A 14,992-nucleotide genomic window follows, 5' to 3' on the forward strand; every position below is an offset into this window, starting at 1 on the left:
ACACACACACACACACACACACACACACACACACACACACACACACAAGCTGTCTGATGTCTTGTGACATGGAGAAAACGGAATGAAGAGAGAATAAAAACGAGTCTGTCTTTCTGAATGGCAAAAAAAAAAGAAGAAGAAGAAGAGAGAAGTGGAGAGGGGGGGTGGAAGTTATAGAGTGGGACAAAATGCTCCCATTCATTGTATTCCTTTGGGAACACTGGGACTGACTGGGGCTGCTTCACTAGCGCAAACACACAAAGATCTTCTTTTACCGAGGGGGGATGAATGGACTGGGGAAGGTGGTGCTGCAGGGGCCCCGCTCTGCTCAGCCCCTAAGAAAACACAAGGCCCCCTTCCTCTAACTGCCCACCAGGCACATCGACATACACACCTAGTCACAGGGAACATGTGTACACGCGCATGCACACTCCCCCGAATTAATGGTCCTCTTGTGGACGGCCATCGGGGTTAGGGGGCAATGAGTACGTATGCGGTGTGTCTGTACGTTGATGTGTTTGACAAGGAAAGAGGAGAAAATAAGAAAGGTGGTCGTCTGGTTGTGCAGTTGGCAGGTAGGCTTAAATGACACTTGAGGCAACAATCTGCAAAATCACACAGGTGGATGATGCGCTATTACCCTCTGTAGCCAAACATATTTGTCAGTCCAGCATAAAATGAAAAAAAAAACTGAAAAAGAATAATAATGTATAAATTCTATGACGTTACAACATTTTTAAGGACAAAACCGTTATAATGGCAGCAACACTTTTTAATAGGCATGCTGGAGGCACGATTTGGGTACTTTGCATGCCGACAAAATCTCACCGGTTCTTTCTGATTAGCACGTTTTCGTAGCGCATTTTCCGTATTTTGTTTGCTTTATTCCGATTCAGTTAAAAAATGTGATACAAATGTATTTGCTCTCTGATTTGTTTGTGTTCACACAACAATCCCGAGTGATCCAAAAGTTGTAAACAAATACTATCCGCGATGCAAGCTGTTAGCTTTACAATTAACGTGTACTGCTAAACTTTTTTACTGCGTTTTTTTGGTTAGTAAACCATGTGTTCCTTAAATGAATACAAATATCCAGTTCCTGCTAGCATCAAGAATAAATCCTTAATCAACTGCTATTGTCTCCTACAGTTTGTATTATAAACTAATCAAGCATGCTAACCTACTTAGCTTGAAACAGTAAGTAGCTACCGAAGAAAGCAGCTGGCTAAAGACACTTTTTTTAGTCTCAGGGGGTAAAACACAAGCTAAAGAACAACATGTTAGCCATAGCAACTTGATAAGCTTGTGATAAACCCGGGGTGAGTTTTTTAGTTTGTTGTCGTGTCCCTTTGTGGTGAGACTTTGCTTAATGCAGCTTTAAGAGCACAATACACTTACAAATAATTACATCGCTCAGTTTGTTCCTTCACCACCTCGCTACACCCATATGAGCGCAATGAAAGCGCCAGAGGTGATTTTAATTGAAGCACACAGAATTACTGTATGCTTATAGCATTTTTCTATAGGCTAACACAAGGGTTAATAGGCTGGAGTGTGAGGGCCATTGTAAAGTCAAAGGTTAGCCATTCTCCATAGCTGGTGAGTCCAATCGACGTTATGGGCCTTCCATGGCTTTCCGAGTCATTGTGTCTGAAGCTGTATATGCTGACGTAGGTGCTGCTGTCTTTCTAACAGCCATTTGCCTGCCCCATTAGTTCTTATACGTGTGTGTACTGTTTGTGTGTGTGTGGATTATTGTGTTTGTGCCTGTTTTGTCTTAACACAGGTCTAGCAACCCAGACTATTCACAAGCTCACCACAACATCAGCGCATTGCGCAAACCTTTGATACAGACCAACAGTGATGAAACATGGACTTTACAGCGAGGAAGAAAGGGGTTTGTCATGTATCGTGACTCATAGATTAATGTGAAATTTGTACTATAAATGGCTGCATTTGAAACTGGTCACGCACTGCTGGTTCTGTTTCAAAAGATCAGATCATGACTGTTGGTCAAAACCATATCTTTACCTTAATTAGTCACAAAAAAAAACAGTGGGCTAATGGTGTTTCAACAGGGGGCAGCATACTGTATTTATGGAACAGGCTGTTGACTACATCATCGGCAGAGGGAAATGACACAAGATGAAATTGAAAAGTATAAAAACAAAGGCGAAGGAGGAGACGGAGGAGTTATAAGCGAAGAACAGAGAGAGGGAGGAGGAGGAGGAGTGCGGCTTTGCAGTCATTAATTAGCCCGTTAGCTAGGGCCCGGGCGGTGCGGTTAGGGCCTGTGCCTTTGTGGGCCCGAAGGAAATGGGCAACATATGAGAGCCATTATAGGAACTGACTTAACAAAGACACATGCCTGTCAGCCACCAGGCTGGGCTGGGCCGCTCTGCCTATACGGCACACAAAGGGCCCACCACCACTGGGTGTGTGTGTGTGTGTGTGTGTGTGTGTGTGTGCGTGGGTGTCTATATGAATGTTTTTGCACATGTGTCATGTGTGTTTTTTTTGTGTGCGTGTTCGGGGAATATATATATATAAACTGTCCACATGTATGTGTTTATGCAGTAACATCAGCTGTCTATACTTTAAGTTAATATCAGATGCCTGTTTATGTGTAAGTATATATATATATATGTATATATATATATATATATATATCAGCTGTTCGGTGTGTTTCTTCACGTTTTTGAGTGTTCATGTGTGTGCATGTGTGTGCATGCGTGCCTGTACGTGTGTGTAACCATATCTATCAGAATGGGGCCTTCGGAAGCGTTGCTTTAACCCGTGGACATCCCCCGCTGGCTCTCCACACCATTTAAAACCACATGACAGGAAACCTTTTCACTTTGAACTATACACTGTGCTCCCACCACCCCGGCCCCCCACTACAACACCCACGCCACAATCGCTGACAAACACACTGACACCATCAGCGGACAGAAGAGAACGACGGAACGATGAGTCAAATGGAAAAGAACGAGCTGAATACAGCTGCCCACTGGGACTTCACTGTCTCCGTTCATAAATCACATTCAGACTCAGTTTGATGCCAATCTATAAAACTTTCAAAATATATGATAATAAGTCAATAAAAGCAATGCTAATTAATCACTGAAGGTCGGTTAACTTTATTTGCCGTGATGATGCAACAGCTGGCGTGTGTGCGCTGAACACATCAGGGAGTTGCAACTGTTCCCCTTTTCGAGCAAAAACCTTTCCTTTTTTTGGGGGGTTTCTTATTTTTTCCATCTGGACAACATTTTCGTGTTTCAAATTAAGATATGAACAACAACCGCCACTTCTAAAAAGTGGCTTTACCACACTGCAGGCCTCTTCTTTTCAGCTGAAACAGTAGCATTTGGTCAGCTCCTCAGAGTATTGGCCTGAGAGGAGCTCAGGTCTGGATTTGATAAGTGGAAACAGACCGGTGCAGCGCTGCCTGTGTGTTTAAAGCCAACACAGCGTAAACAGCCCGCACTCCAGTGACTAAGCCCTGGAGCTTTGCCACAATAATTCTAAACCTCTGTACAGTAGATAGACCATATGCTCCTTATACTAAGCTGGGTTTGTTCACCAAGAAATGCCGTTTTATTTTTAAAATAACAAGACGCGCATCCAGCTGTGAAGCATATAATGTTGAGCAACTTTACAATGAAAACAACTTCTTTGTTTGTACCTTTACTAAACAGCAGATTGAATTCTGGCTGTTTTAGATTGAGTTCTACGTAGAAAACGAGCGTGAAACAAAAGATACGGTGGAATATGTTTCACCTGAATTTACAGCAGATGCTTCTGAAGCTCTCTACATGATATAATGCTGCTCTCAAGAGTATCCATGCTTCACAGCGTGGAAGAGGATCCATGTAGGAGCTGGCTTTTTTGGTCTCGCTCTCCCCTGGGGCTCAGAGGCCCTAATGAAGTCCGATCCGAGCTTCATTAAGATCCAAGGGTGGGGCCTCGTAATAAAAAGTGCAGAAGAAGAAGAGGAGGTGGAAACAAGCTCTCGTTAACTAGATCACACGTCCGGAGCACAGGGAGATCCAAAGCTCGGTACCGATGGGGGGTAAACAGAGTACGGGACGAGACTGAACCGATTCAGATTGTCTCACAAGCCAATTTAATTCTACAGCAATCACTTAAAAAACATAAACGGATGAAATACGAGCTGGTTAACTTCCCACATGGCCATCAGCCACAGCGCGCAAATTTAGCAACATTTGGCTCGCAGCTGGTGGTAATTTCTCGGCGAGTATGTAAGCACATCCAGTGCACACGGATCATGAGCATCAGGTGGATGAGACAGATGTAGGAAAGAAAGCGGGAAGAAGAAAAGGAATCAAATAGAATCAGGGATAAATAAAAAGTGTGAATGAAACAAGAAATATATATATATATATATATATATATATATATATATATATATATATATATATATATATATATATATATATATATACGTATATACAGTATATCTTTCTTTATAAGCATGCGTCTGTCTAGATAAAATATATATTGTTTAAGTTCCCCTTTTCTCGTCGAGATTTTTGTTGCAATCCATCGTTAATGGGCTGGATTTAAAAGCTGCAAAAAAGAGACAAAAGGCAGGAGGAACAGCATGCAGAGGCGTGAGCTGAGAGGAACATAAACGTTCGATTGAGGAGTGCATGTCGGGGTGAGGAGAGTTGATAAATGTTGATAAATAGACAACTGGAGAAAAAAGAGAGTAGGACGAAGCCTATAGAGGATGCTGGGATATTGATTTCTGACGGATCAATGAGAAAGTAAATGATCCGGCCATAACCAGGGCAATTATTGCGTCACCGCTGCGTGTTATTGTGTGTATCTGCATGCCTCCGTAGGAATGCAAGGCCGGTGTGGCGTAACTGTCGTACCTCTCAATAGCAGGCAGAACTTTAAAAGAAAAGGTCAAAACCTCTCATGTTATTGTTGTTTTCCAATCACACGTGACCCAATAATAATGGAGCAGGAGGAAAATGGACACTTCAGTTCATCCAGATGGAGGACAAAAGACAAAATATTAGATGGACACATCAGAGAAGAGACGATGGGGAAGAAACAAGGGGAGTCGGCAGAGGGCAGGAGTAAACTCAAAAATGCGAGGTATGAACAGAGGAAGTGTGTGTGTGTGTGTGTGTGTGTGTGTGTGTGTGTGTGTGTGAGAGTTGGGGAGGTGTTTCTGCACACTAACCTGGATCTGTTGTTGGAGAATGTTTATCTTGTGCTGCTGCTGCAGGAGCTGCTGCTGTTGTCTGCCGATCTGAACACACACATACACACACACACAGAAAAAGGGAAAATGTTAATGAAACAATAAGGTCTGACATAATTCTGAGAAGATGTAGAATAAGTAGTTTTGTTTTTAATACTGGCAAATTCTTGTGTTTCTTTTTTTTTCTTTTTTAATGGGAGAAAATCTTCCTAACTATATTAATAATTCCAAAATCTGCACAAAGAACTAATGGCCGCAGACAGCGTAGGATGAAATTCAGATACAAATATCTGAAGCCCAGACTCTGTGCTGTTCTTCAACCAGTTGTCACCATTTTATTAATTGTATAAAGCTTGTTCTGATCTGTGGGGAATAACATTTCTTTATTGCTGTAAGAAAGTTCTTCTTGCTTCTGGATGCATGGGAACATCAAATCTGGGTAAGAATACATTTTTTGAGGGGGTGACAAATTGTCAAAAACAAACAATGTGTTTTAATATTCAGTGAGAAAGACCAGAAGTGAATCCATGCATGTTATATCAATAAAGGCAATAATGTTCAACAACACTAAACACTTCTGGCGTGTTGTGCAGCAGGTTAATGGTCGCGCTGCATTCAAGATCAACAGTTCCGAGTTTCTGAACAAATCTCTTAACTGACACTGAATCTGTGAGATTGACATGTTTACTGCGGGAACCAACAACAACAGGAGGGGCGATCATAGCCGCTTCTCCCTCTGTTATTTTGATGTAAGATTGTCTAGTAAAAAACATCTGAGGTCAAATGTTGCAGGGCTGCATCTCAGCCAGTGATGGGCAGCTGGGACCGGCCAGTCCCGTGAGGTTAAAATCCTTAAAGGCGCAGCACGTCAACCAGTTGGTCCCGCCCACTCTGCTCCAGAAAAGTGAAGCAGCTGCCTCCCTTTCTTCTTGAGAAGTCATTTAGTACATTTATTCTGAAATATAATTACAGGCTGCTGAATGGGAGGCGGCGCCCCCATTTGCACACATGTCATATTTCATTAAAGGCAGATTTCTCAGGGTTTGTCTGTAGGGCATTATCCTATCAAGTCTCAACAGCCAAATGACTGGCTGATATTGGAATCTGTCTTTCTCTTCACTCTCTCCATCTTCCCCGTTCCTTTGTGAAGCCGTGAAAGGTGGAATGTGTTGTGATGGGAGGTGTGGACTTGTCCAAACAGAGCCTGTCGTATATGTCTACCTACAGTAACATGTCGGCAAAGAGCAGCTCACCTAAACGCCTCAGTGCTGAGGCTGTCTCTTTTTTCTGTGACACACTAATGTTTCGTGGTCTGACACCTGAAGACACGCGTTTGAAGCCACGCACACACACTGAAACATTTTCTTCTTGTGTTTACTTCACAACCTGTTATTGTGGAAGCTTTGGCTGTCATTCCTTTGTGTTATGGTGACATTAAACATAGGAGCATAACGAGAAGGCAGTCCAACAAAGACAAAGGACAAATGTGTAGCGGTCAGAAATCATACTGTACAAGTTACACTCAAAGTTTGAGCATTACATCTAAACCAATGTTGGTTGTGTGAAGAATCTACGGGGTTCACAAGATGACTGTCAGTGTAGAAAACACAAACAAATCTAATTCTATTTCACAATATTGTGTTTCTTTATTAGGCCTTTCTTTAAATGTTTTTTCTTGGTTGTATAAATGTGCCTATTTAGGCCTTCTACACATATGCAAAGAAAAGAGAACATCATTTTTCTCTCTTCATAGACAATCTATGAAGACCGGGCATAAGGAGGCACTGCTTTGTATTATAGAGTTCTTATTTTTTGTTAAATAAATTTGCTAGAAGTTTGTCCAACCAGTCAGATCATCTGTCTGCAAATGTATGTTCTTCAGCAATTAAGTTTTACCTGAAAGGAATGAAGGAAAGGACACGCTCAGACCCCCCCTACCTGTTCCTGCTGCTGCCTGGCCAGCTCCATCTGTTGTCTCTGCTTCTCCAGCTGTGAGGCGGCCATCTTTTTCTGCTCGTCATGGGCGGAGAGGAGCTGCTCCCTCAGACTGATCAGCTGACCAATCATGGTGGAAAGCTGGTGCTCCTTTTCCTCCAGCGACTCCGGCGTACCTGAACAGGTAGACGGAGTAGGATGGGTTTTAAGTTCAAAAAACATAAAAGACAGGAGAGGTCTGCTGAACAAAGAAAGAGAAACATGATACAGACTGACACATCTTTTTAAAGTAATCTCAAAATCACTTCTGGTGATATTATTGTAAAAACAACATTAAGACATTTGGTGTTGTTGACGTTCAACCAGAAAAGAGAAAGGAATCAAACAACTTTTCCTTTTTTGGCTTGAAGTAAACAAACTAAAGCATCTTCAACGGAAGTCTTCACGAACCAAAAGCGACCCAAAACAAATCCAATGTGTTTGACTAACATCAACAAGACAAACTTTAGAAACTCACATCCCCCAAATTCTCATAAATCATGGGGCTTGTAGTTTCATATTACTACTTATTATCTGCTGTCTTGTCTCTGCATGCCATCAGTGTTTATCACTTAGTGTCTGCACACAAGAACAATAAAAATCACTTTGAGTGAACCTTTGAAAACAAGTAGCTGTCACAGGCTCTGTGTCAGGTTTATGATGTGCACATTCTTGGAAGGTTTTAGTCATGAAGGAGTGCCAACACTAGAAGGACTTAGTGAATGCACTGTGTCAGACAACAGACAGTAACAATATACAATTATTACTGTTATCACACCAGCATCATCTCACATCAAAGTCCCACCACATTACCTGTGTCTTCAATAAACATTCTCCCCCTGTTTTCTCCCACTTTGTTTTTACATGTTACAGGTTAGCATCACACTGGTTCGCTCTACAATAAGCCAATGGGATTTAGGATTGTTGTACAAAAAAATGTCTGCACATAGAAAGACTCCTTTTATCTTACCTCAGACTTGAATGTATAAGTTCAATTTAATTTGTCCAGCAACATCCCTTAAACCCTTGAGGTAATTTATATCAGCTACAGCATAGGCAGCACAAACCTGCCTGACCCTTCTTCTTCTTCCTCTCTTTAGTGAAAGCAGACCACTCATGTCCAACATGGTGACATGTTCTTGGTTTTCTGTGTCAGTGTGTGTTTTCCTTATTGTGGGAATAGTTACAAACTCTCTCACACACACATACACACACGTTCATCTGGTTTGTGGGAGTGTGTATATGTGCTTGTGTACATCCTCATTGAAGTTTATCTTGTTTAGAAGTTCTTGCTCTTGTGTGTGTGTGTGTGTGTGTGTGTGTGTGTGTGTGTGTGTGTGTGTAAGGTCTCGCCCTGGGGCCATGTAGGGAGATTGCAGGGTGGCCCCAACACTACCTGCATACTAACAGAGTCTCCATTGTAGTCCTGTCAGGCCCCTATTGTACCCCAGACTGGCCCCACACACACACACGCACGCACACACACGCACACACACACACACACACACACATAGAAATTACCCCTCAGCAGCCCTGTATCAAAGGCAACATTCTCCTCTTCTTGTCCCTCTTTTTTCATGCTTTCATTCTTCCCTTTTGGGTTTTTTTCCCCAAATGACCTCCCCATCAGTTACTCTACTTCCAAGTCCACATTCTCCCTGTCTCCTCTCCTCTCCTCTCCTCTCTTCCTTTCTTCCCCGCTCCTTCTTTGCTTTTCTCTCCTCTCCTGTCCTCTCCTCATTCCTCTTCTCATCTCCCTTTCTCTCTTTCCATCTCCTCTTCTCTACTCTCGTGATTCCTTCTCTCGTCTTCTTTCCTTTCTTTTCTTCTCCTCCTCACCCCCTACTATTTCTCTCTTCTCCTCTGCTCTTCACTCTCCTCCTCCTCTTCTCATCTCCTCCACCCTTACTTTGATACTCTCTCTTTACTTGCTCATTTGTCTTGTCCCCTTCTCTTCGCTCATCACCTTTCCTCTTTTCTCATTAGCCCTCTCAATCACCTCTCTGCCGAGTCCCCCCTTTCCCTCTCTTCATCACCTCCTCTCTTGTCCCCTCTGCTCTTATCACCACTCTAATACACCCTTGTTCACCCCTCCCTAAGTCTCTTTGACCGATTCAGTCTTGCAACACTGATGGATACTTCATAACGCTGTCATGTCTTAAAACACACACACACACACACACACACAGACTTCTTCCTATTCCTCCACATTTCTTGCAGGGAAGTGAAGCCTGTTGTGTAATTGCAACAACTGTGATTACAGCTCCATGATTCATCCTTGTGGATTACGGGTCGTGCATTCCAAACGCGGCGTCTTGCTTTCCTTCAACGCTTCTGGCACCAATAATCATCAGACGTTTTCCATCCATCAGGATTATTCCCGACACCTGCTGAGGGCAGCAGCCAAAACAGAAAGCCATTAACTGCTTTCTCACTCTGTTTGGACGATTCGTCTCTGAACCGAGACCTATTTCTGCACGAGCTGTTTGTTAGTTGTTACCGGTTACAATGTTTGTATTTATGGGAATCAAATGCAGCTTTTTGTTTTATTGCAACATATTAATATCACTAAGTAATAAAAGAGCATTGCCACATTAGAATGTGTACCAAGAAAATGCAAATCGATGTCATTGTCATTAATCCAGATCTTTCCTAAACTTCCCATTGACCCATGCATGTATAATGTATAATAATTGTATGTTGTGTATTGTTATAAACTCCACATTTGTATTTTATGGCAATCGTTTTTATTGATCGTGATTTACTTTTATTTATTTGTCTGCAGTTTTACTTGCACTACTGTTTTCCAAGTCAGCAACCCCCCCCTAAAAAAAGTTAACATCCTAAAAAAAATTGTTTTTATATGGTTCATTTGGCTAGAGACCGACCCATGAAAAAATACTTAATCTTTAAGTTAGGTGTAAAAAAAGAAAATAGAAAATAGTTTTTAGAGCAACGATATTGTATATTGCATTACCTTATTTATCTTTTGTGTGTATGTGTCAGTGTGTATTTACATGCCTACAGTATGTGAGTCTATGAGTCAATTTACAGAAAGAAATGAAATAAGATAAAAATGAAATAAATCATTCATAATTTCTTACTGTTAGTCTATTAAGTTTAACGATGTGGATTCAGACATACGGAAAATCCTGTCCCAGCCACTTCCACAAACACAGCTTATGACATACACATGCCATGACACAAATATTCAAGCACACATACGAACCATCACACACTCACATTATCACACTTCATGACGGCCTCGGACTCCTTGGGCTTCTGCCAAACCATCACGTTTCATCCGTGCGCCAAACTCCCAGCATTCCTCTGGATGACTAAACCTTCGCCTCAGTGTCACACCACAAAAAAAACTCCCCGACACTTGACTTCCCATCGGCCCACAGTCCCCGAGACAAAACCGGCCACTTCCTTTTTTTCTCAAAACAAGTGTCACGATCTGCCCAGGGCTAGCTGGGTATAAAGATATCACATCTGATCTGCACACATTCACTTTTACTGTACACAGCTCACTTCTCCAGACAGTCAGTCTGAAAATAAAAAAGTTGAAAATAAAAAAGTTGCAATGATTAAGATGCCTGCAAGCGACTCTTAAATTGCTGTGTGCTTATTGCTACCAGCTGTGCCAGCTCCTGCACCTGACAGTATAATCAGACACTTACTACCCATCTGTTCTAATGAGCTTTTTGACTTCATATGAAAAGAAAATTTGATTTAAAAGCAAGAAATTAAAAAATGTGGTAAAATTTTGCACGCTTGTCTTTGGTGGAAAAGTCTCACCAAGGGGTGAGACGATAACAGCTGATGGAATATTAATCAAAGCATCTGCACACGTATCTCTATGGTAAACACATCTAATCACATATACATCTATATGTCTCAGACCCGCTCTCTCTATGGGCCCTCCTACCCAACGGGCCCCAGTGCTAAACAAACAAAAGTCAAAAGTCCTAAACTCTTTTAAGAGCATCCTTTTTACAATATCTGCAAAACACAAACTGATGCACTATTATTTTTTTTCCAGCTCAGCACACAGTGGGTTGCAGTAGAAGAGTGAAATCATTCTGGGCACATTCCCAGATGTGTATGTGTGAAACAGTGAGGCACATTGTAGTTAAATAACATACAAGCCTTTTCTGAGATAAGTGCAGATAAAAAATATAATATTTGCTGTACATTACAAGCATGTTGTGCACTCTTGAGTAAAGAAAAAAAGAGGTCATCTTTCTTCTTTACCCTAAAAATAACTGCGACTGAGCAAACAGGTTCAGGTTGTTGTGTGAGGAGACACAGAGCAACAGTTGTGTTTGTGAATTTAGGTCATCCAGACTGGGCTTCGTGTCAGCCATCGAGAAATAAAAGACTCAGAGGCTTGAATTCAATCAGAGCGTTGCTTTGGTCAGGACGCCGCTGGACGAACAGAGAAATCTGTGTGTGATCCTCTATGTGCATGCATGTACTGGTACATGCTATATTTATGCATGGTATTAGTCTCTTCAACTAACTCACAAGAAAATTGATATACTGCACATTCCAGCTTTATGAAGAGGACAAGCATGCTGTTTGTCTTGGTTCTAGTTGCCTCCATCGAAGCTCTGACATCGTTACATGGGTTCTGTCACGCAAGTAAAAGAAAAAGTAATGTCATACTAACTTTTAACTGTCAGAAATACTGAATTACACGCGTCTAATAAAAGATCAGTGAAGCTACGATATACCACAATAAAAATAAAAAAAGATCTTACAAACCAGCATAATATGAGTCTTTAATGTCAGATATTAATATTGTCCGTTCCCTGTTTAGTGAATTCCAGTGCCTAAACATAACTTTACCAACGTTTAATAATGTTGTAGTCACTACAGGTGAATGTGAATTGCAAGATTGGATGTTTTGGCGAAAAAAATATATAAATACGCTGTCAATGAACAATTCACTACTACATTCAGTACCAAAAAACATAATAGGTAGCGTTCAAATAATAATGTACCAACATAATGTCACAACCGAAAAACTTAACTAGCGTAAAAGAATAACAACCGCCCTTAGCTGACTTTCTCGTGTATCGTTACGTGACAAGTGTACACTCAACGCTTACTTTCACACGAACGGGTGAAGGTCCTGTGTTTGTTTGACCTGTTCACCTCTGCCCAACCTTAGTGGACTTTCTTGCTTGTTATACTCGTTATTATGTCACATCACTTTTCAGTAACGATACACTACGTCACAAAAACGTCGACATTCAACATATTTGTTGAATAAGAGTCATGCCGACTCTTTTTCCAGACGGCTGGGCTGGATTTTAAGAGAGAACATTTTCAGAAAGTGAACAAATCACAAGACGTCTGTAAGTGGACAAATGAAAGATTCAAGATGCAAGCCATGAGGACTGAGATATATTTAACAGAAGTTGCGACTAATAAACACAAACAGTTTTGTTTTTTTCATGAAACATTAAGTATCAGATGATCAACACTGTAGACCACAAAGTGACGGAGGTTTAGCTTTAAAAACCTGCAGCAGAAAGATATAAACTCACTGCCAACAAACTGTAAGTCAAATACAGAACGGCCTTGAGCAGGTTATCCGATCATTTTCAGTTGACATTGTAACCCAACAAGAGAGTGTTGTTTTTGTAAGAGTCTATGACGAGATCTAGCACTTGACCTGAATCATCCCAAAAAAGAGAAAACATTATACAAGTGGAAGTTATAGGTCTGATTTTTAAATGAAAAGAAGTCATAACAAGTGGCTTTTCAACTTCACAGTTGGTCTTTTTCTAAATTTCTGTAACGCAGACTGAGTGATCAGTTAGATGTTTACTGTACGTAACAGATGACAAGTGATGTTTTGCAAAATGTTTTTAAGAATATACTGTATGCGTAGTTTTCTTGCATATGTATGTGTGTGTGTGTGAGAGAGAGAGAGAGAGAGAGAGAGAGAGAGAGAGAGAGAGAGAGTCAGATCTCCGTCTCAGAGTGAAAGTCAAAGTCGGTGCTGTTCTGCTGCAGAAGCCTCTCTGTCGTCCCTTTTTTTCCACTTTCCACAGAGGAAATGCTTTCCATTTCAACGGGAGGCGATCACAAACGGTTTCTCTCACTGAGAGGAGCTCGACTGCCCAGCGGTTAGCGACTAATGTTACGGCACACAAAAATAATTCACTGTAGCGCAGGAGACAGAGAGCAGTTCTCTTCTTAAATGTATCAATGCTCCAACATAACGCCTTTTCTGCCAGTATATATTATGTTTCTTTCATTCACATAGTGGGCTCACATCGTTGAAGACACTTCAAAAAAGTTATAAATCTGGTCGGTCATCAACCTGACATTTCAGTCGGAGCAGTAAGGTTAGAGGGATATCAAGCAGACATTGTTTCCTCGTTCTTATCACCTACACTAGCCAGTGAGCATCACAGGACAACTTGATCCAATTCGTAATCAAAATATACAATCAGAAATGAAGAGTGGAAGCAAATGTTGAAGACTCGTAAGAGGCCAGGACTGATGTGGTGCAGTGAAACCCACAACAATCATGGTTCACAAGAACAGTTTTTGGGGAGGATGTGTGGTTGGGTTGTTCTTTTTTAACACCAATGCTTTCAACGATCCTCCGAGAACTCACTTCTTCTTTGGATGAAAATGGTTCTTAATGGAACCCTTAGTCTCATAAAGAGCCCTTGAAAGACCCTTACTTTTAAAAAAAGGGTTCTTCAGAAGCAAATGGTTCTTGGTCCTCAGCCCTTCAGGAAGAACCCTTTTGGAACCTTTATTTCTACACAAGTGTAAACCGTTCGCCTGTCTTTTAACAAGATGCCTCAGATGCTTTAGCATCTGCAGGTTTCAGAAATGTAAGACTTTTGGCAAAAACATGAAAAGCAAAAGTAAGTTTTCCTTCTGTCTTTCTTTTTCTTACACACCTACTCTTCCCTCAAACAGCCAACACACAGCATGTGTTCATGTGCTACCTGTTGCCAGAAGGCCAAAGTGAAGCAGACAGTTTGTCTGCATCTAGTAAACCTTGACATCTCATTGTTTGCGCGTGTGAAAGTGGATGTCGATTTAGTTGTAGCTGCACATTTGGAATGCTGGCCTTGACGTGGATGCTCTTACCTTTGACCTCCCCCAGCAGTTCGTCTGCCTTCAGGCGGTCAACGCGCTCCTTCCAATCCTTTGAGAGGAGCCTTTCCATGCAAGTTGGTTCTACAAAAACACAGAGAATAATCACCTTCACTTTTGATGTTGTTGTTTTTTTTTAACAGCATTCTGGGTTGTATTTCCAAAAACCAAATGCATGGGATGCACCTGATGAGAGAAAACTGTTTGGTAAGTTCGCTAAAGATGCCTGAGAACACCCAGAGTCGCTCACAAGCAAAGAAAAATCCCAGAAAGAGGGGAAAGGACAAGAGAGATAACAACCCATTTCTATGAATTGTTAACTAATAATAAAAAGAAAATCAGGACAAGCAACCATTTCAAATAATTAAAAAAAAAAAAAATCCAGCAGCTGAACGGTTGAGAATGTCTTCATTGTTCTGATTTGTGACTATCTTCTTCTCACAATGTGTCTCAATAGCCTCAGGATAATAGACATCATAGACACGTGGTACCAGATTCATAAGGTCTCATTTGTTCAATTGGAGTCCTGCTGTGAACTTTACTTAGACAATGGGAACTTTTCAATTCTTCATCAGGCGGATAGCAGAGAGAGAGTGAGTGAGAGAGAGAGAGAGAGAGAGAGAGAGAGAGAGAGAGAGAGAG

The 14,992-nt window shown here is 41.4% G+C and overlaps 1 protein-coding gene across 4 annotated transcripts in view; it reads right to left on the reverse strand.

Moving 5' to 3' along the window:
- Positions 1–14,992, reverse strand: part of LOC116394626 (transcription factor SOX-6-like) — a 104,090-nt gene that overhangs the window by 31,257 nt on the left and 57,841 nt on the right. For 3 of the 4 annotated variants that reach the window (XM_031867871.1, XM_031867880.1, XM_031867863.1), the window contains 3 exons: positions 14,345–14,434; positions 7,181–7,353; positions 5,222–5,290 (listed from right to left, as the gene is read on the reverse strand). In XM_031867871.1, the coding sequence (XP_031723731.1) occupies positions 5,222–5,290; positions 7,181–7,353; positions 14,345–14,434 (332 nt within the window). The remainder of the gene's footprint in view (positions 1–5,221; positions 5,291–7,180; positions 7,354–14,344; positions 14,435–14,992) is intronic. The other variant, XM_031867889.1, reaches the window with a different exon arrangement.

Source organism: Anarrhichthys ocellatus, unplaced genomic scaffold, assembly GCF_004355925.1.
Source record: "Anarrhichthys ocellatus isolate YVR2014 unplaced genomic scaffold, GSC_Weel_1.0 scaffold2, whole genome shotgun sequence".
Lineage (NCBI taxonomy): Eukaryota > Metazoa > Chordata > Actinopteri > Perciformes > Anarhichadidae > Anarrhichthys > Anarrhichthys ocellatus.